The sequence below is a fragment of the Rattus norvegicus genome, chromosome 8 (genome assembly GCF_021556685.1).
Source record: "Rattus norvegicus strain SHRSP/BbbUtx chromosome 8, alternate assembly SHRSP_T2T, whole genome shotgun sequence".
NCBI lineage: Eukaryota > Metazoa > Chordata > Mammalia > Rodentia > Muridae > Rattus > Rattus norvegicus.
This window is the reverse complement of record NC_141541.1, coordinates 19,342,426-19,364,378: the sequence shown is the minus strand read 5'-3', so window position 1 is coordinate 19,364,378 and position 21,953 is coordinate 19,342,426. Positions and strand designations below refer to the sequence as shown.

Sequence of the window (21,953 nt, the reverse complement as noted above, 5' to 3'; positions counted from 1 at the left end):
ATGAGTAGCTGTCTACTCCACAAAAAGACTACCCAGAGGAGTCACCATGGAGGTCATTGTGAGGATGAAGGCCACACCTCTACAGGACGTAATCAAAATGATGAGAAGCTCTATCAATGTACATAGAATATCATTAGAGCTTCTGCAGACTTCGGTGTGTGATTGCTAGAGACGAGGCTACCACACTCAGATTTTAGTTGTGTGCACAACACAAAATACAAGCCAGGATAACTCTGAAATGCCCAGGAGTCAAGTGCTGAACTTCCTGAAACCTGCTCACTAGCATTTCTGGCTGCTCCACCCCTGGCCTTATTCCTGGCTCTGTGGGTAAGGGCACAGCTCTGATATATGTTCTCATCCCATGAAACATTTCCTCATGACAATAAGAGAATCTGCATGTAACATTAATAACTATTATTTATTAAAATGTTATAGCCTTTTTCTGCTTTTGACTGTTGTGGTCTCTGCTGCCTATGAGTCTGAGATCTCTGTACTGAACTAACTCCCAGCTATTCAGTATTTTCTAGATGGTTCAGGTTGTAGCAAGGCACATACATCCCAGAAGGAACCCAGTCTACACAGACCCAGAGTTTTGCCTCATGAACACCAAGCTAAAAAGAAGTGGGAAAGCCTAGTGGTCTGGGAAGAAAGGCTGAGTTCAAACTCATTCTCTGCCACTAGGAAAAAGAAACTTCGTGGTCTTACCTTAAAAAAGAAAGCTATAATGGCACGATTGCTTTGTCATCTTTGAATTTGAAAATATTTTATACACTACAAAAATAACCTGCAATGCTTGAAAAAGTTAAACCTCAGTTGGGTTTTTAATTTATCATAGCACCAGTAATATGAAAGCAGAAAGCGGATAAGGAATCCGAGATGCTGGATGAGTCCATGCATTTTCACCAATAATCTTCCCTGACTACACCTGTAGAAGTAAATCACATTACCTGTGTATCAAGATGATGGCTTAGAGGTGATTTAATGAGAATGAAGTTGCAGTTGGGGAGCGCACACACTAGATACATTAAGAAAGCCAAGAACTTGAGGGTCTGCTGGGCCACGTCTACCTGTCAACTCTGAGCGGACCAGAGGCTCAACCAAATCGTCTTATTTAGCTGTCCATTTTGTAATATGCTATCAGGTAAAATGGTACCTTTTGTTCAGTATTAAATGAAGAACAATGGGAGTCTAGAGAGCTTGCTCAATGGTGAAGAGCATTTGCTGCTCTTCCAGAGGACCTTTGTCATGCAGCTCACCACCAACTGCGACTACAGTTTCAGAGAATTGGCCCTCCCTGTCCTCAAGGGTCACCAGTGCTCCTCTGCACATACTCACCTGCAGACACGCATACCTACACATAATGAAAAATAATAAATATAAGTGTTTTGCTTTTAATGTAGCACGGTGAGATCTTGTACCGTGCTTCTTGCACACACATTTCTATTTGGACTTGCACTTCCTGCAGGAGACTGACAGGGCCCTGACGGTGCTACTTGAAACAATAGCTCATTCTTAGAGACTCTGAAAATATAAGCATCCAGATAACCTGATTCGGCTGCTCCATATTAAATGGCTTCTTCTCACCCAGTATTTGACACATTTTACTGGTAAAAAAAGGAAAATATTTTGTCTTTGAATCTGGATGGCCATAAAACTATGGAGACTGACAAAATTTTGTATTCACTGATGAACGTAGCTTGTGATTCCTTATGTACTTTCAGGAAAGGACTGTTACCCTTCTTCTGTGCTGGGTCGTCACTGGGGAGTGTGGCTTAGATGATGCAGAGCCTTGACAGTCACCCGTGCTTCATCAGACTGAACGTTATTCCTTATCATGGCACTGAACTGTCCGCTCATTTTGATCAGTTTTAAAGTGAACAGAATAGAAGACAGTAACATCTTCAAGCAGATCTTTATGCGACTATAACTGTATAAAAGAAATGAAGTAACCATTGGGGAGCCACGTTCAATGAACGAAGTGGGAAGTGGGAAATAGTGACGGTTTCAAAGCTAAAGATGCAAATGTCTGAGTCAGTATTTCAATAGTGTACTCTCGGATGCATCCTGGACACCTCATTTACCTCAGCCCTTCATCTTTATGCATCTGGAACACATGTCTCTTGCAATCATTTTAGTGGCCATAGCCTACTTTAAGAATGTACTCTAAATTATTTCATTTTCTATTGATAGTCTTTTAGTGTCTTTAGAGGTTTTCTTTCTAAACTTGGAACGGTGCTGTAATGAATATATTTAAAGAACTTTGTCATATAATTGTGCAAAAGGCCACTATAGGTTAAAGTTAAATGCATTCAAGGTCTCTAATTATACATTTCTAAGTTGACTTCTAACATATAATAAATTCGGTGCCCCCAAACCAAGCCCAACAGTAGTGGGAAAGTGTCACTTAAGGAAGTTCAATCAAGATAAGGTTAAATTCTAATGACTTTAAACTCTTTACTGTCTAGTAGCAGTGAATGATATAACTTTTGTATTGATGCTGTAATGAAAAGATTTGCTCTAGTATACCTTTCTCAACTCACTTTTTCATGTTTTGTTTCTTTGTTTGTTTCTTTCACTTTCTTCTGAATTAATCTATATTTTTTTTCTCTGTGTTTCCTTCCAGGACGGACATGTGATAAAATGGGTGTGACCATGAGACACTGTATTGACACAAGGCCTCCTTCCTGCCTCATTTTCCTGCTCCTGAAGCTGTGTGCCACCGTCTCCCAGGGGCTGCCAGGAACAGGGCCCTTGGGCTTCCACTTCACGCATGCTCTCTATAACGCTACAGTGTATGAGAACTCAGCAGCGCGGACCTATGTCAACAGCCAGAGCAGAATGGGCATCACCTTAATAGACCTGTCCTGGGACATCAAGTACAGAATAGTGTCCGGTGATGAGGAAGGATTTTTCAAAGCTGAGGAGGTCATTATTGCAGATTTCTGCTTTCTCAGGATAAGAACTAAAGGTGGCAATTCTGCCATATTGAACAGGGAAATCCAAGACAATTATTTATTAATCATAAAAGGTTCTGTCAGAGGAGAAGACTTGGAAGCATGGACCAAAGTAAACATCCAGGTTTTAGACATGAATGACTTGAGGCCTCTGTTTTCACCAACCACCTACTCGGTCACCATCGCAGAAAGCACACCACTCAGGACTAGCGTTGCCCAGGTGACGGCCACAGATGCAGATATCGGTTCCAATGGGGAATTCTACTACTACTTCAAAAACAAGGTTGATCTTTTTTCAGTTCACCCCACGAGTGGTGTCATCTCTTTAAGTGGACGGTTGAATTATGACGAGAAGAACAGATATGATCTAGAAATCTTAGCAGTGGACCGGGGGATGAAACTCTATGGCAATAATGGAGTGAGCAGTACTGCCAAGCTTTATGTTCACATTGAACGCATAAACGAACATGCTCCAATTATCCATGTGGTCACTCACACACCTTTCTCATTGGACAAGGAGCCAACATATGCAGTAGTGACAGTTGATGACCTGGATGAGGGGGCCAATGGAGAGATCGAATCTGTTTCCATTGTGGATGGAGATCCTTTAGAGCAGTTCTTCCTGGCTAAGGAAGGAAAGTGGATGAATGAGTATAAAGTCAAGGAGAGAAGGCAGGTGGACTGGGAAAGCTTCTCCTATGGCTATAACCTCACTATTCAAGCAAAAGACAAAGGGTCACCTCAGAAGTTCTCAGAACTAAAGACAGTCCACATTGCTAACCCCAGGAGAGACAGCACCCCAATAAAGTTTGAAAAGGATGTCTATGACATCAGTATAAGTGAGTTTTCCCCTCCTGGTGTCATGGTAGCCATCGTCAAGGTCAATCCTGAGCCACTGGACGTGGAATACAAACTATTGCCTGGTAAGGATGCAGAGTACTTCAAAATTAATCCCAGGTCAGGTCTTATCGTCACAGCCCAGCCCTTGAATACAGTCAAGAAGGAAGTTTATAAACTGGAAGTGTCAGACAAGGAAGGAGACGCAAAGGCACAAGTCACTATTGGGATTGAAGATGCCAATGACCACACCCCAGAATTCCAGGAGACACTGTATGAGACTTTTGTGAATGAGAGTGTCCCTGTTGGTACAAATGTTCTCACTGTGTCTGCCTCTGATAAGGATAAAGGGGAAAATGGTTACATCACCTACAGCATCGCCAGCCTAAACCTTTTACCGTTTGCCATTAACCAGTTCACAGGTGTGATCAGCACAACTGAAGAGTTAGATTTCGAATCCTCCCCAGAAACATATAGATTCATTGTGAGAGCCTCTGACTGGGGCTCCCCATACCGCCATGAAAGTGAGGTCAATGTGACCATTCGAGTAGGAAATGTCAATGACAACAGCCCTCTCTTTGAAAAAGTGGCTTGCCAGGGAGTTATTTCATATGACTTTCCTGTTGGGGGTCACATCACGGCCATCTCTGCTATTGATATTGACGAACTTGAACTTGTAAAGTACAAAATCATTTCTGGAAATGAACTTGGGTTTTTTTATTTAAACCCAGACTCTGGCGTTTTGCAGCTTAAGAAGTCACTGATGAATTCTGGCATTAAAAATGGCAATTTTGCCCTCAGAATCACAGCTACTGATGGAGAAAACTTTGCAGACCCCATGGCCATTAACATCTCAGTTCTCCATGGGAAAGTGTCTTCAAAGAGCTTCAGTTGCAGAGAAACGCGTGTGGCTCAGAAATTGGCAGAGAAACTACTCATTAAAGCAAAAGCTAATGGGAAACTGAATCAAGAAGATGGATTTCTTGACTTTTATTCGATTAATAGGCAAGGACCACATTTTGACAAGTCTTTTCCCTCTGATGTGGCTGTAAAGGAGAACATGCCAGTAGGAACTAACATCCTGAAGATTAAAGCCTATGATGCCGACTCTGGCTTCAATGGGAAGGTGCTATTTACAATATCAGATGGAAACACAGACAGCTGCTTCAATATTGATATGGAGACTGGACAACTTAAAGTCCTCATGCCCATGGACCGAGAGCATACAGACCTCTATGTCCTCAACATAACTATCTATGACCTTGGAAAGCCACAGAAATCGTCATGGCGTTTGCTGACTGTCAACGTGGAGGATGCTAATGACAATAGCCCAGTGTTTCTTCAGGACAGCTACTCAGTCAGCATTCTTGAAAGTTCAAGTATTGGAACAGAGATTATTCAAGTGGAAGCAAGAGACAAAGACCTAGGTTCTAATGGTGAGGTAACATACTCAGTCTTGACAGACACGCACCAGTTTGTCATCAATAGCTCAACTGGGATTGTCTATATAGCCGATCAATTGGACAGAGAATCCAAAGCCAACTATTCTTTGAAAATAGAAGCCAGGGACAAAGCAGAAAGTGGCCAGCAGCTGTTTTCTGTTGTCACCCTGAAGATCTTTCTAGATGATGTCAATGACTGTTCTCCAGCATTTATCCCTAGTAGCTACAGTGTGAAAGTCCTTGAAGATCTTCCAGTTGGCACAGTCATTGCCTGGCTTGAGACTCAGGATCCTGACCTTGGATTGGGGGGGCAAGTACGTTACTCATTGGTCAATGATTATAATGGGAGATTTGAAATTGACAAGGCAAGTGGTGCCATCCGCTTGAGCAAAGAGCTTGACTATGAAAAGCAGCAGTTCTACAACCTGACAGTCAGGGCCAAAGACAAAGGGCGGCCTGTCTCTCTGTCATCAATTTCTTTTGTTGAGGTGGAGGTGGTAGATGTCAATGAAAACCTTCATACACCATATTTCCCAGACTTTGCTGTTGTTGGATCTGTCAAAGAAAACTCACGGATTGGAACAAGCGTGCTGCAGGTGACTGCCCATGATGAGGATTCTGGTAGGGATGGAGAGATCCAGTACTCCATCAGAGACGGCAGTGGTCTTGGGAGGTTCAATATAGACGATGAGAGTGGTAAGTTTAATGCTTTGTGCAGAACGTGTTCTTTTACCTCTTCTACTTAGCAGCATTGGAGAAGGTGTGAACCAGGGTATTGGAGCAGATGGGGAAGTCTCCATTTGAGTAGAAATGACACAGAGCATGGGCCATGTCTTAGAATGGCTTGGTTTCTAAATAGATCAGTTTTAACAGTGACAGTCACAGTGCCCAGTGAGTCTCCTGTCTGTGTTGTATTGTTTTTCCTTGCTCAGCATATCTGTTAAGAGGTTATCTTCTGAGAAGCAACATCATTTGTTGCCCCTGGTGATTGTATTCCTGACCCTAGCCAAATGGATGGTCCTGATACAGTAATTGCATTTGAATTGGCTTTAAATTAGACGTGTGAAATTGATTTTTGAATGCATCTTATATATGAATCTTTTCCTTTACAGTAAAGCTTTGCTGTAGGGAATCGTTGCCTGGTCTTTCATGTTGAACCAGTGTATCCAGCCCTTGAAAAATGGGTATTCATACTCTGTGTGCCTCATCAACAAATGGTCATGTGACTTCAGAAGTATTTCTATAAAAGAACAGTCGTGCCATAAATTCTATTTATGAAGAGTTGTGTGTAAAACATTTGTGAATATTGATAGTTTATTTTTATCATTTTCTTTTATTGAAAATGGATCTAAAAACTATAATATATCTTAACTATGGGATTTTTCTTCCTCTCCAACACTTCTCCCCACCTCCCTGGACCCATCTGGACCCTTTCTGTCTCTCATTAGAAAATAAACAGGCTTCTAAGAAATATTACTAAAATAAAATAAGATAAAACAAAAGCAAACACATCAGAATAGAGCAAAATTAGCAAACAGAAGGAAAAGAGCCCAAGAAAAGACAGATCCAAGGAACAGATATAGACACACAGACCCCCACATTTGCATACCAGGAATCCCATAAAAACACAGCACAGGAAGTCATACCACATATACGAAAGGAGAAAAAGAAATAAAAAATAAAAATAAAATGAGATTAAACAAACAAGAAGTAAAAAGGAAAAAGTTCTGAGATTAAATTATGAGACAAGATACCTTGAAAGAGGCCATTGAGTACTCTTTCCGTTGGCCATCCACTGCGGAACTGTGGCCTATCCTTAAAAATAGTCTTCCCAGGGATACTCGCTTGAAGAAAACTAAATATCATTTACCAGTGGTTATTAATGGTAACTGGCTTCTGAGTTAGGTGTGTTCATTTCCTCTTTTAGCTCTGGGACCCCATCTTCTTTAGACCATTGAACCCATGTGCATGCTATGTCCATCTCTGTGAGTTCACATGTGCGTCAGTGATACTCTGTTTAGAAGGCCTTGTTTTCTTGGTGTCCTCCTTCCCCTCTGGTTGTTACACTCTTTCCACCTCCTCTTCTAAAGGATTCCTTGAGACTTAAGGAGAGGGATTTGTTGGTGACATACCATTTAGGGCTGGATATTTCCAGGTCTCTCACTCTGTATATTGTATAACTATAGGTCTCTGTATTTGTCCCATCTGCTACAGGAAGAAACTTCTCTAACCAAGGCTGAGCAAGACACTGATCTGTTAGTATTGCTGAAGGTCATTAGGAGTCATTATTTCTCCATCCTTTTAATAGAACAGTAGTATTTGGTTTCACCCTAGGTCCTTGGGCTACCTAGTCTCTTGTTCCTGACCACTCAAGCAATATTGGGTACAGATTCCATCTCATAGATTAGGGCTCAAGTCAAATTAGACATGGGTTGGATACTCCCATAAGCTTTATGCCACCATTCCATTAGCATAGCCTGCAGGCAGAATACCTTCGTACATCAAAGGGTTTGTGCCTGCATTAGTGATTACTGGTCTCTTTTTGTCATGTGCCACTTACCTTCTAGTGCCAAAAACAACAGTCTGTACAGGTATAGACTTTCTATAAACATAAGCTCTACTTCTCCATGTCCAATGAGTTGTGTAAGTGTCTTCAACAAGAGTGCTTTTCCCTCTGCTTGTGAAGAACAACTTAAAGCTTTACAACATCTTGGATTGTTGGGATTTCCCATGGGACCCATTTAGCCAACAACTCAGTTGTTGTTGGTAATTCAACGCCAGTACTGGAAGCTGCATTTGGTGGTAAGTGATGTCCAGCTGGCACTCTTACTACCTTGTTACTTGGCATTTTACTTAGATTCTTTTCATGTATGTGTATATTTTATGAAGCTTCTATTATATTAGATTTCCATACTACCTTCAAATAGCCCCTAATCTTAGCTTCTTTCCCCATATGCCTTCCCTCATTCTTTTCCCTCCCCCTCCCCACTTGATCCTTCCACTCCAGTGCCCCTTCTTGTCCTTCCATAACTATCTATTCTGTTTTTCTTCTTAGGATGATCTGTCACCTAAGTCCCTTACTCAATATCTAGTCTGTGGCTTATAAGTTATAAGTTGCTCATCATCGACTTAACAACTAATAACCACTTGTAAGTGAATACATACCATATTTGTCTTTTGGGGTCTGGATTATCTCACTCAAGATTTTTTCTAAGATTTCCCTTTTTAATTGCTGAGTATCATTAAATTATATATATATTATATACATATAATTTATTTTCTTTATCCATTCATAGGTTAAGGGACACCTAGATTGTTTCTAATTTCTGGTTATTATGAATAAAACAGCAATGAATATTGCTGAGCAAGTTTTCTTTGTGGGACGATGAAGCATCTTTTGTGTATACTCACAAATGTTATAGCTGGACCTTAAGGTAGATGAATTCCCATCTTACTAAGGAACCACCACACTGATTTTCAAATTAGTTGTACAACTTTGGACTCCTATCAGCAATGGATGCGTGTTCCAGGAGATGAATTACTGAAAATCCTTCACAGCATGAACAGTCATTTATTTTATTGATCTTATCCATTCTGACCAGTGTAAGAGGAAACCTCAAGTAGTTTTGATTTTAATTTCCCTGATGTCTAAGTATGTTAAAAATTTAGGTGTTTCTCACCTTCGCGTTGCTGCATTTGAGAGTTCTCTGTTTAAACTTGTACCTATTTTTCAATTGGGTTATCTGTTTTCTTGATGTCTATTTTTTTGAATTATACATATATTTTGAACTTTAGTCTTTGATTAGATGGATAGTTGGCAGAAATCTCTCCCATTCTGTAGGTTGCCACTTCATCTGCATGATGGTGTCCTTTTCCATCCAGAAGCTTTTCAGTTTCATTAGATTCATTTATAAAAGTTAAAGTTAGTGTCTGTGGAAATGGTGTTCTGTTCAGAAAGTCATTTAGTATTTCACTGAGTTCAAGAATATTCCCCTTTCGTCTTTCTTTCTTTCTTTCTTCCTTCCTTCCTTCCTTCCTTTCTTTCTTTCTTTCTTTCTTTCTTTCTTTCCTTTCTGGTTTTTTTTAATCAGAGTCTGTATATCTAGTGTTGAAGTTTTGGATGAGTTTTGTGCAGGGTGACAAATGTGACTCTATTTGGATTCTTACATATACAAACATCCAGTTCAACAAACAACATTTGTTGAGAATGCTGTCTTTTTTCCCCCACTGTGTATTTTGGCTTCTTTATCAAAATCAGGTGTCCATAGATGCATGAATTCATGTCTGGGTTTTCAGTCTAATGCCATTGATCGATGTGTGTGATGTGCCAACACCACACTGCTCACATCACTACAGCTGAGGTAGGAATGGTGACTCCTTCAGCACTTCTTTTTATTATGTGGGATTTTTCAAGCTAGCCTCAGATTTTGGAATAACTCATTATTTATAATGATTGATTTCAAAGATTTTTTTAAAAAAAGAACAAATTTGGCAAATATTTCATTTCCAAAATCTATTTATGTACCTTCCATCATAATACCAACACAATTTTAAAATTATTATTATTATTATTATTATTATTATTATTATTATTATTATTATTATCATTTGCACAAATGTATACATGTCTGGGCACATGTGTATGTGTATAAGTGTATGAATGTGTGCATATTTCTTTTTATGTGCAAGTATTTTTACACATGTGTATATAGGGGGGTATGTGTTGCACGCATGTGTATGTGTTTATCTTCTGTTGTTAACACCACATATTTTCTAGTCTTAGTAGACTGTAAAAATCACAAAAGATGAAAATGCATCTTATCTATTTTTCTATGCATGGCAATATTAGTTTGTTATATTTTCAGAGCAAATTCATATATAATAACTAATTTTCTACAACAACCATAAAGTTGCTTGTTTCCTATCTTATTCAATCTGGGCTGCTACAAAGACCCCCTACAACCATGGGGGACTTTAATGGACATTTATTTCTTATATCTATGCTTGTTGGAGACCCAAGATCAGTCTGCCCACATGGCCAAGGAGAGACCTTCTTTTAGACTTATAGAATGTAGTATTCTTGCTTTGTCCTTAAGAAGAAGTGTTAAGGGCTGGAGAAAAGGCTAAGCGGTTAAGATCACTGACTGTTCTTCCAGAGGCCTTCTTCTGGTGTGCCTGAAGACAGCTACAGTGTCCTTATATAAAAAATAAATAAACCTTTTAAAAAATAAAAAGAGGAGCCTTAGTTTCCTCCTGCAATATGCATTTTTAGCTTGTGACTCAGGATGATGTCAATAGAAGAATGTATACTTATTAATTACTTCTATCTAATCTACAGCAAGTTGTCCAATTAGGAAGCCACACCTTGGACTTGATTGAAAGCTTCAAGGACAGGGAAAGTTTGTGAAGCATACCCTGTACTTTGCCGATATGTTGTGCCAGTTATTATTTTAGTTTAAGTTTTTAATTTAGAAAATGACTCCAAACATTTAATATCTTGTTGGAAATGCCCCACCAAGCAAACAAATAAAAAGACTTCAAAACTCGTATCTGTTCCATTGTATTCTGAACTTAGTGTAATAGATTTTTTTCATTCATAAAAATAATGTCAGTTGTGCTGTAACCGTGCTTAATGAATTAAAAATTCATTGGATGTGAACGTTAAAAAGCTAAGTGAATTTTGAAGGTCACCTTTATGCTAAATGGGGAAGCAATGCAGACCATGGGCCTTGGTGTCCTGTGAGTGAACATGCTGTTGTCTTTCTCCACAGTTGTATGTTTCTGGGATCTGTTTTCTTGGAGCGTCTTTTAGTTTCCAAGATGGAGCAGTGTCCTTTCAGAACCCTTTCATTTTCTTTTCTTCTCTTAGGTAATGAACTACCACAGCCCCCCTCCCCCCTTTAGGCTATAGAAATTATGTCTGGGTGTGTAACTAAGATTGCGTGTTTAAAGAAGAGAATTCTCATAAAATATTCTTCATCCCATCCCTTCCTTATATTTCACTGACCCTAGCTTTCAGACTCTAAGCCCAGGAGCTCCTGAGTAATTGCTGGGCGCACTTGTGCCAGGCCCAGAGAATTGAGAGATTTTCAGAAAATAAACCGTCATCACATAGCTCTGAGGCTCATGTGGTCCTTGAAGGATCCATCGACTCCTTGCTTTTAAGCACTGAAAAGCATTACTAAAACCAAGGCTGAGTGAGTGGTTTTGGGCCCGGCTGCAAGTCCTGAGACTCAGGCTTAAACTCCACTGTGCCTATTTGCTTGATCTGAAGTCATACATGACCTCTGCTTGTTTGAATTTTTGTCTTTTAAAACTTTTATTCCACTGCCAAAGTTTGCTCAGTGTCTTGGATTACTTATCAACTTTCAGATTTGGAGCAAGAATCCTAGGGATTTTTTTACTAGCCATGATCCCTGGTACAGTCCCAGGCTGTTCGTGAGTAGATCTCAGGTGAACTGAGAAACTTCACATCAGTTCTCTAAGCTTTTGTGCCACACAGACTTCAAAAATTCCCACTTCTGAGCTCCTACTAAAGGGGCTGTTAGAGTCTGTATTTTTTTCCCTAAGGTCTTTTTTTTCCATCCTTTTGAATGGCAGATTTAGTTCAGGTGCTAGGTACATTTCTTTTCTAATCAAATTTTACAATCCAAATAAACCTTTTATTATTCCTCAGTGACAATCTTTTTCTGAATGTCTTTCTTATGGTTCCTAAGCCTATATGTGCTTCAATAATTATGGATGCTTCTGCCATATAAAAACGAGACGCTGTGGATAGTTGAAGCATTTCCTAGATTTATGTTCCTGACTCTTTGGTGCTCAGCATACAGAACCACACCTTTGAAATTCTTTACTATGCATGGGCGTTTATTAAATGTTTAATAATGCTCACAGTAGCTGGATTAACTCTCCTCATGCTACATTAAGTCTGATCACAATTTAAATCACAAGTGTGCAAGATGCAATTTAATCAGATTTTCCTTCACAAAGAATGGATTTTTACTATTTGCCACATCAGTAATCCATATTCTTGACTACTCAGAGGTGTAAAATGTTCTAGGAAGAGCATGATGTATGTTTTAAATTGTGACTTTCTATTAGATTGCTTTGCAAATTGCAAACTACAACATAGATTTCCCTAATTTGTTTACCTGAGGTTAATTAAAGAAATATTTAATCAAGACAAATGATTTCTAGTTTGGGACTTTAATCAGGGATAATTGGAAAGGCATTGTATTACCTAATGTTAGTATTTATTTCTTCCACTTATTGAGATGCTATAAAGGACTACTCCTGGGGCAAACTGATGTTAAAATATTACCTGTTATCATCACAGCTGACCACAAGGTGTTTCTGAAGACTTGCACAGTCAAGGTCATGTGTCACTGGCATGATGGGATCATTAGCGGTTCAGATATTTGAACTCCAGTGGAACGAATTCTAAATGTATGCCTTTTATACCATTTTCCTTCCTGTTTCAACAAGTCATCACATGCAGTCTCTATGCCTTCCTCACAAAAAGGGATGCTCGTCCTCCTAGAGATTTACAAAGAACCTACTCATATTCTGAAAGCGAGAAAACATCCCAAGGACAAGGTCAGCACTAACTTGAACCCAGGGACAGCCTGAAAAGCTCTGCAAGTCAGCATCTACCTGGAGTCCATGTGTTGAAAGTCAATAGCCAGAGGGGGTAGTGTGAAGAGGTGGGCTTTGTGGAAAACAAATCATGAGGAACCCAGCCTTGTAAATGGGACTAATACCCTCAGGATAGCATCACAAGAGAACTTCCTTCCCCTTCTGTCATGTGAGAGTTCCATTGAAGAAGCTATCTTTGAGAAATGGGCACTTACCAGAACATGGGTCTGGGTCTGTTTTCACCTTGATTAAGCAGTATTTTTGTGATTGTTCATAAACTACCCAGTGTAAGGTGCTTCGGAAGTCCAAGTGGATGACAGCTGATGGTGACTTTCCTAAGGGAGAGAGAGACAGCAAATGAATCATTAATGAATGATACCATAACGAGACAGTGATGAGAATGGTCACTATGTCTCTGCCTCTCTAAATGAGCAACGCTGGGCATAGACTATCAATGTAAAGATATACAAGTGTAAGGTATGGATCTTTCATAGTGGTGGACTTTCCAGAAAATTCTACAATGGCAACACTAATATTTTATGGAGTACTATCTGTTTATGGGCCATATTCTTCATGAGACACTCATATATGTGATCATACTTGGACGTCCCGTGAGACAGGGTTCACGTCCTGTAAGTTTTGTACATGTGGTGTTGCAGAGGATGCTCACACGGACAATGCATTCATCTTGACCTTTTCTTGTATTCGGGCTCTATGCAACATTTCTGCAACTTGTCTGAACATACAATAGTTTATTTCTTTCACCTTTTTAAAAACTTGCTTTTATAGAATCTGTACAAGCTATCGAACGAATACCTAATTCTATGCTCCAAAAAGGTTAATTAGTTACTGAGACATTAATTACTGGAAAAGCAATTGTTCTTTTGGACAATGCATTTCAATAATCAAGAAATAAGATCCATAGCTTCATAGGTATGTTCACGTATGTGAGTTCTCTCCTATTTGAGTCTTCAGATCTATGGTACCCTATATCCTGTTGTGTGTCCAGGAGACTATTCGGCTGTTTCTGCTTATGTTCTCTGATATAAGTGAAGCTTGAGATAGAGAAGAATGGGGTCAGTCTATTCCTCCTTTTGACTCTTTTCACACTAGATGCTGTGGACATCCCTAAATGGGTGGGAACCTGTTATTACTAGTCCTAGACTCTCAAATATAATCTATGAGCTTTCCTTAATCTCCACCCATGCCAATACACCCATGCATTGAATAAATGCTTCTCTTTCAGTTTAGAAGTGTGTTCCTTTTTTCCAGGAACCTAACTGAAATATCCTTCAAAGGTAAATGTTTTTAAAACAGATTTAAGTTTAACTATATTTTGAAGACTATTTTCTACCACTTTTTATTAATTGTGGTTTCTATAACTCCAGTATGATATATCGGAACCCTGGGGAAACAGTAGAGGTGATAGCTATCTATCTTATATGGATGAGAATAAAGCAGGATGGCTTTTTCCTGCCATCTAACTCCTCCCCTGTTTCTCTGCTACCACAAATGGATACTGTTTGCTGTGTCTAGTCCCACCAGCTCAAAGAGAAAGAGCTTCAATGGACAGTAGAGCCACCTGGATACAGTAGAGCCACCTGGATATTTTAAGTTCTCCATGGTTTTCATGTTGTGCTTTGGTCCTTGGCAAAGAGACTGATTCATCTCACCTGGTGGCCAAGGAAACATTAAAGACATGAGATGAGCAGCATGTATCTAGTTCTTCTGAAGAAGTTAGGCCAGTGCTATGTTTAGAAAGAGTTCTCTGCAGTCTCTGATAATCAGATAATCCAAAAGGTGGGTGCAAACTAAGAAAGGGACATTCTGAATGGTTAGAAAGACCTAGAGAGCCTTATGGGATTGCAAAATCATAAGCCCTACCCTAGAATATTCAGGTTGTTTAGTCCCTACAGGGGCATCTTTGAGTGACCGTCCAGTAAGCTTTCATTCCCTTATATTGAGACACACCAGAAGCAATAGTTATCTCCTAATCATTTGCACGCTTTTCTTCATTTCTTCAAGCTTGGTGGTAATTCTACTCTGATAAGCTGAGCATGAAGATGCTCATTATTTGCAGACTTTGATGTAATTCATAACAACTTTGGCATAAACAGTGTTCTTGTTTCTCATGTTCTCCATACATGATGTCTTACTGGAGCTCATTTAACATTAAAAAGGCTAGATGCTGGCCCAGGCCTGCCCTTAAATTTCCACTGGGATCAGAAAGAGCAAAGGGGAGAAATGAAGTTATGATCAAGTGACAGCAGAAACTTTTCTTGGCTCTGGAATTTCTGACCATAATGACTTGGAGAAAAAAATTAATGCTCCCCAGAGGAGCTCTAAGTACTCTATGACATTCTGATGAACTTAGAGATTGTCAAGTAAACCAGGCAGGAAAGAGGATGAGAAGTTTCTGGAAATGATGGATAGCAAGTTTCCATCACTGTTTTCAGCAGGTACTTTGCTCTAGACCTCTTTTAGTTGTTGGCTGAAGGCAACTTAGGTTTAATGGAGGACTTCAAGTTTATGTCTTCATCATGTATCAATCTTGGGCTGTTACTGTATCCCTTATAACCAGCAAATGGTGAAAGTAATGACAGGTGTGAAGAAATAATCCAAATAGAGTAGCAAGCCAACCACCTGAGTCATGTGTGGTCTCTTCTCAGTGTGTGGTCTTCCTTTCACATGCAAAAATGGCTTAAGCAGCAGTGAAAATGCCAACAATGAGGAAGTCTACACATTTTTGTGTATCCATGTCTGTGCAGAAGATGTGGGATGCACAGTGTCCTTGGTGACTTTGGGTAGCTTGCGCCAGTTCAGTTTCCTCACCAGGGCAGTTTTGGGAAATGTTTTGTGTGTACCTTGAAGGATATTTTCATGTATTATTACAGTTGGGAAAATTATAGACTTTAATAAATATTCATGTGATGTCACTATCCTCGTAGTGTTTCTCTGAAATGAAAAATGAAAATGGGCTGCAGCCTGTGTTTGCAGCTTGCCAGTTTCTTATGAAAGCACATCTTATCAAGAGAGAATCGGCAAAGGGTGCTGAGTAGGACTCGGATCAATTCACATTAAATACCAAACACTGCTATGCAAGTTATTGAATATAATAGAGTTCTCCAAATTTTCCCACTGGACACTGTAGAATTTAGTGGTTTCTGGGGGTCATCCTTTGCAACTAAATTCACAGATTTTCATTTGCATAACATAGTTAATATTCCAGTTGCTTTAAAAAAGCAACATACTAGTGGAAATAATAGCTAGTAAAATATATCAAATATGAAACATAGTGACTTAAAAACTACATAAAACTTGAGAAAATTAAGATAGAATTTTTAGTTGTGTATAACCCACACATTTAAAGATAGTTTAGCAAGAACATAGAGACCTAGTGGTTTAACTCTGAGACCTACGAAATGTTTCTAACCCTTCACTTCCTTCTTCCCATATTCTAATACTGTGCACCAATTCTCTGTTGATATACAGCTTTGCACAAAAGAGAATGTACAATGGGTTAAGTCAAGGGATGGTAGTAATGGAGGAGAAAATCTAACAGTCAACTCTGTCATGTACAAGAAACATGAACATCTGCCGGGCACTTTTCCTGTGGCCTTAACCTCGCCTTTGGCTTGCGAGATGATTTCCATGCATTCTGAGGTCAGACTGTCTGAGAGGTAACTGGAACCCTGAAATGAGTGAGCGATGAAACGAAGGTCATATGAGGAAGAAATGACAACTCCAGAAATAAACCCAACATTTTAGGGCCAAAGAGACACCATGGAGTGGCTGCTTTGAGGAATGAAACAAGATATAACAGAAAAGAAAATGTATTTTTCCAAAATAAGAAAATAAATTATAGTTTCATAAACTGGAAAGTCCACAAATGTCACAGACACCGTTTAAACCCACAGAAATAACGATACTTTCTTCTCAGATCCTAACATTTGCCTATATTTCTAGCTGCATCTTGGTTTGCTTGCCTCTCTGTAGTATAGCAGTTTTGTAGTAATTGCTCTAAAAAGCATGGAAATACCATTTACTTATCTTCCACAGTGGATGACTGAAATCTATTTTTTCTTTTTGAAACTTTAAGATATATTTCCTAGGCTTACTTGTTATTGGTAATTTAATGTAAACTTTCAACCTTGCTATCAGAGTTTGGAAATATTTCTATCAAACTCCTTTTCATATGTACTGCCACAAATATTCTTAACATTAATGTTGACACTGATCTGGACTCTATAAAGAAGGAAGAACCATATAGTCTCTCTCTCTCTCTCTCTCCCTCTCCCCCTCACCCTCACCCTCTCCCTCTCCCTCTCCCTCACCCTCTCCCTCTTCCTTTCCCTCTCCCTTTCCTTGTCCCTGTCCCTGTCTCTCTCCCTCTCTGATCTGGTTAGTTAAAGAAAACAAGTCACGGTGTATAGACAATATTGATACTTCTTTATCCAAGAGAAAGCATACATTCTGACTATGGTGGGAGTCCTATGTTAGGATTGTACATCTTCTGATTTGGGAATTTTCCTTACACAACCGTCCAGTTTTTTTTTTTTATTTATAGACCAAAAAAGGGGAAAGAAACTAAACAATATTCGATAAAAGTGCTATGTTGGGGGCTGAAGAGGTAGCTCAATTAGAAATGTTTCTTGCATAAGCATCAGAACATGAGTTTGGATTCTTAGCACCAACATTAAAGGTAAGCATGGGTGGGGGTGCTTGTAATCCCTGTCCTGTAGAGGTGGCGACAGAAAGATTCCTAAGGCTAACAGCCAAGCTAACCCAGCTGCACTGGTTGAGTTCCAGGTATACAGAGAGACCTGGTCTCACGTAACACAATGGAAGGCAATGAAGAGATAGCACAGAAAGTAAAAACACTTGCTTTTCAACTGCGTGAACTAGAATTTATTCCAGCGCCCAATGCCTATAAAGCCAACTCCAAGAGATCTGATACCTTCTTCTGGTGTCCACAATCACCTACAGACACATCTGCAGATGTACGCACAGAGACACAGACACATTGAAATAAATCTTAAAACAGTAAAAGATGGAGAATGACTGAAGAAGACATCAACATCAACTCCTGGTGTCTCCATGCACCGTACCCATATACACATACACATGAACACACATGAACACACATGAACCATCAACATACCTACATCATATGTATGTATATGTTTATGTTTGTGTATATGTATAAATGTATATATATATGTGTGTGTGTGTATGTATATGTGTATATATGAGTGTGTATGTATGTATGTATGTATGTATGCATGTATGTATGTAAAAAACTCACAGTTCTCTTGCCTCACTTGCGTGTTCCCTGCGATGTTCTTGGGATGCTTTTGTTGAATCACTCAGCATAGCTGCAGATGTTTGTATAGGTTTATCTTAGTTCAAAACTGCAAACTTTGTAGGCACAAAGCATGGTTCAATTTAGGACTTCACAATTCGGTGGGATACCCTGAAGGAGCAGGATGTAAGTAAAGGCTGCCATTAGGAGCTTCTGAAGTCACCCTCAAGACAAATCTGCTCTATTTATAGGAATTTCCTACTTTACCCATGACTTGTTTATGTTAGTTTGCACATAACTCTTATAAGATAAATTTCCACACACATAATCCAATAACAATTAGAAACTCTACAGCAGAAATTCTTCTCAAAATAGGTTTGTGACCTACAATGAGAAGTCACTGAGTCTCAACCAGGCAACAAGAGAGATGCACAGACCAATCCTACTATGTACTAGATAGTGACTTAGTGTTATCTCATCTCTCTTCCAGTCCCACTATGTGCTTTATTACTGAGTAGTGACTTAGTGTTGTCTCATTTCTCTTCCAGTCCCACTGTGTGCTTTATTACTGGGTAGTGAATTAGTATTGTCTCATTTCTCTTCCATGTTTCTCATATGAGAAAATAAGCTTGTATTTTAATTTCTTATCTTCCTCTTCCTCTTCCTCTTTTTGATGGAGCCGCAATTTGGGCCAGGTAGCCTAGCAGTAGAGTCAGAGATCTGAATCACGTCGCTACAGTCATTTTCTGGATTGACAATGTCAAGTATCCTCTATGGATTCAAACCAGAGAGAGTTTGTCAGTTCATTACCACACAGTAAGATAGTGATCATTGTAGTGAAGAGACAGGATTATCACCAATGCCCAGGTTTCCTATGAAACGGCTGGGAGAAGCTACAGTACCTAATATGGCCTAAGGGTACAAGCACAGTGGAGCACAGGTGAGGAGAACTGGAAGGCAGGCCAGATGGAAGGAGTCCAAGTACATACTACATGTTAATAAATTTGTCTCTGCTTTACAACAAGCACCAGATTGTTTCTTGGTACCCTGAGTGTCTCCAGGAGGCCATATAGAGTAGGATTGTTTTAGTCTGAGCCTAGAAGAAAAGTGAGCAGAGGCTAGCTTTGCTGTATCCTGCTTGAGTCTGGCCTTGCATTACTTTGCTCTTTCTCATAATGTAGTACCAACTTTTCAGCTATGACTTCTCTGTTATTCTGTTGTATCTGGGCAGCTGCCTAGGAATCCAAAACTTTCGTATGCACAGTCCATTCATTTTCTGCTATCTTCACAGCCTCCCATTTTTATGGGTGTTGTTAGGGATGGGGGCCAGGGATCTCTGCTATGCTTTATAATTGAAGAGTTCTAGTTAAGAAGCAAGGTGAGGATGAGCATTTAAGGCTAGGTTGCCTCAGAGCAAACTTGACATTGACCTGTGCTTTGGAAAGATTTTTGTACCCACAATAAAACCAATAAGCAAGACAAAACCCCACACATTATGATTCTTATGTGCATGGGTATTTTACTACTCAGGAACTCATGATCCAAATCATCCATTTTCCAGAAGTCTTGTTCGTTACAGCTGTACAATTCCAGGTTCTCTGGATCCTGAAATCCTGATAGATGTGGCCATAACACAGCTTTGTATCCTTCCCTTCTTGTGAGTATCCAAGATCAGTATGAAGTTGTATCAAATGTATATGTATGAATTTGTGGACTAGAAATTGAGAGAGAGAGAGAGAGAGAGAGAGAGAGAGAGAGAGAGAGAGAGAGAGAGAGAACGTCTTTATGTGTCTGTATGTCTCTGTTTATGTGACTCTATGTGCATGTATGTGTGTGCATGTGTGTGTGTGTGCATGTGTATATGTGTCTGAGTGACTATATGTCTATCTGTGTGTGTGTGTGTCTGTGTCTGTGTGTCTGTGCCTGTGTGTCCATATAACCGTGCATGAATGTATATGTGGATGGAGGCTGGCAGTCAATATTGAGTTTTAAAATACCAACATTAAAATGCAGACCACATTGCAGCTATAAAGTATAAGAGGGCTATGGCAAACATCCATGCATCTGTGACTGCAGGCAGTGAATCCTGGGAAACTCTACTCCTCCGAATTCCATATCCTCAGGGCTGAATGAGTAGTGGAGGGCATTGAAATATTTCTGCTGGAATTCCCTTGCAGGAGGCTACCTGTTGGGGGTCAGAGAAGAGAAGCTTCTGTGGCCTTTTATTCAACCCACTGCAGTTCCGGGCTGTGAGCAGAGCTTCTTACCCCTTACTACATTTAAGCTCCTGCTTCTCTCCACTGTCAGTCTGGTTCCAGGTAGATAAACCTCCTGGAAAGCACCCTGAGTGCTAATGAGCAGGCCTGCTGTTGGCTCTTCATCCAGTAATCTTGGGGGGCTTGGGATGGGACGCTTGCTCCACAGTCAGAGCTCCAGCAGGCCGCTATTGCCCCCAAGAACATGCCTTTGTGAAGAGGAATTTTTCCACTTAGTCTGTGGGCTTCTCAATAACGATGCTGGAAGCAGCTGCCTTGCCGTGCATTGGCTTCTAAGCCGAAGGTGACCGAGCCCATGGGCCATCGTCTTCTGTGAACCTTCCAGCCATTCACTTCGGTGGTTTTATCTGTATGCTTGCTTGTTGGTATGCTTTTCTGTCTTCCTAGTGTTTCTAAGTTGCTCTCATTTGACAAGTCTTGAATAGACATATGGGCCCCAAATAATTGTACTGAAAAATGCAGGAAATATTGAGCAAGAGGCTATTGGATTTCCATAAGTAAGCAAATATATTTTAAGAACTCACTGGTGAAAATTGCTTTTTATTTAATGAGTCATTTTTATTGGGAGGTAATGATTATGTCCAGGCCATAAATACAGTATAAATTCTCTTTGGAGGACATTAAAAAGATGACTCTCGAGTGCAAGCAGCTTTTTAAAGAGCATACGGATATTGAGGTATCAATTTAAAAACTGAATATTCTGTAAATGAAGGAGGAGCATGAAGAAGTGAAGGAAACCACACAAGGGCTCGTGCATGGGAGCAGATGTTTACAGGACATGCCAACCTTCATACAGGAATGTGTAATGATGAAGGGCTTCAGTTTTCAAAGGTCGAATTTCATGTTTCATCTCACTGTCAGAAGGACGAAATGAGTTACCCAGCCCTGTCCCCCTTTTATAGGTGGGGAAATCGAGGTTCGGGGAAGTTTAGCACTTTGCTCATATGCTCAGCAATTTCTCTCAGTTCTTTGACTACGCCATGCATGCATGCATATAATTATCACAGTTATCAATCTGTTCAGGAGGGGCTTCTGGTGACATTCAAACAGAAGCAAGAATTTTGTGTGTGGTCAAAGGAAATATAACCTTTGTTTGTTTCTTGATTTTTTTGTTTATTTGGTTGATTTTTGTTGATTTTTGCTTTTGTTTGTTTGTTGTTTAAAAGAAGGTCTTATGTAGCCAGTTAACCCTAAAATCCCGACTCTCCTGCTTCCTCCTGCAGATGGGTATCACTATATACAATTCAGGCCACCAAGTACTATTCATATTCTCTTATGTATTCTGTCTCTGTCACAATTCTGTTTTATTTTAAAATAGCTCGATACTTACATGAAGAAAATAAAATAATGATAATAACAACAACACTAATAAAAGTAATAGTAATAATAGTAATAATACAGAGAAGGATCCTGTTCAGCTGGCCAGCTTGCAAGTAAAAGTGAGAGAGCTTTTCCACTTGATGTTCATGGTACCAAGATCCCTGCCTATCTTGTCCATCAGCCACAC

The 21,953-nt window shown here is 39.7% G+C and overlaps 1 protein-coding gene across 4 annotated transcripts in view; it reads left to right on the top strand.

Annotated features, from left to right (window-relative positions):
- Positions 1–21,953, top strand: part of Fat3 (FAT atypical cadherin 3) — a 580,764-nt gene that overhangs the window by 113,634 nt on the left and 445,177 nt on the right. For 3 of the 4 annotated variants that reach the window (NM_001413472.1, XM_087560395.1, NM_138544.1), the window contains 1 exon segment: positions 2,624–5,929. In NM_001413472.1, coding sequence (NP_001400401.1) covers positions 2,641–5,929 — 3,289 coding nt within the window. In that variant the 5' untranslated portion in view covers positions 2,624–2,640. 4 annotated transcript variants of the gene reach the window in all.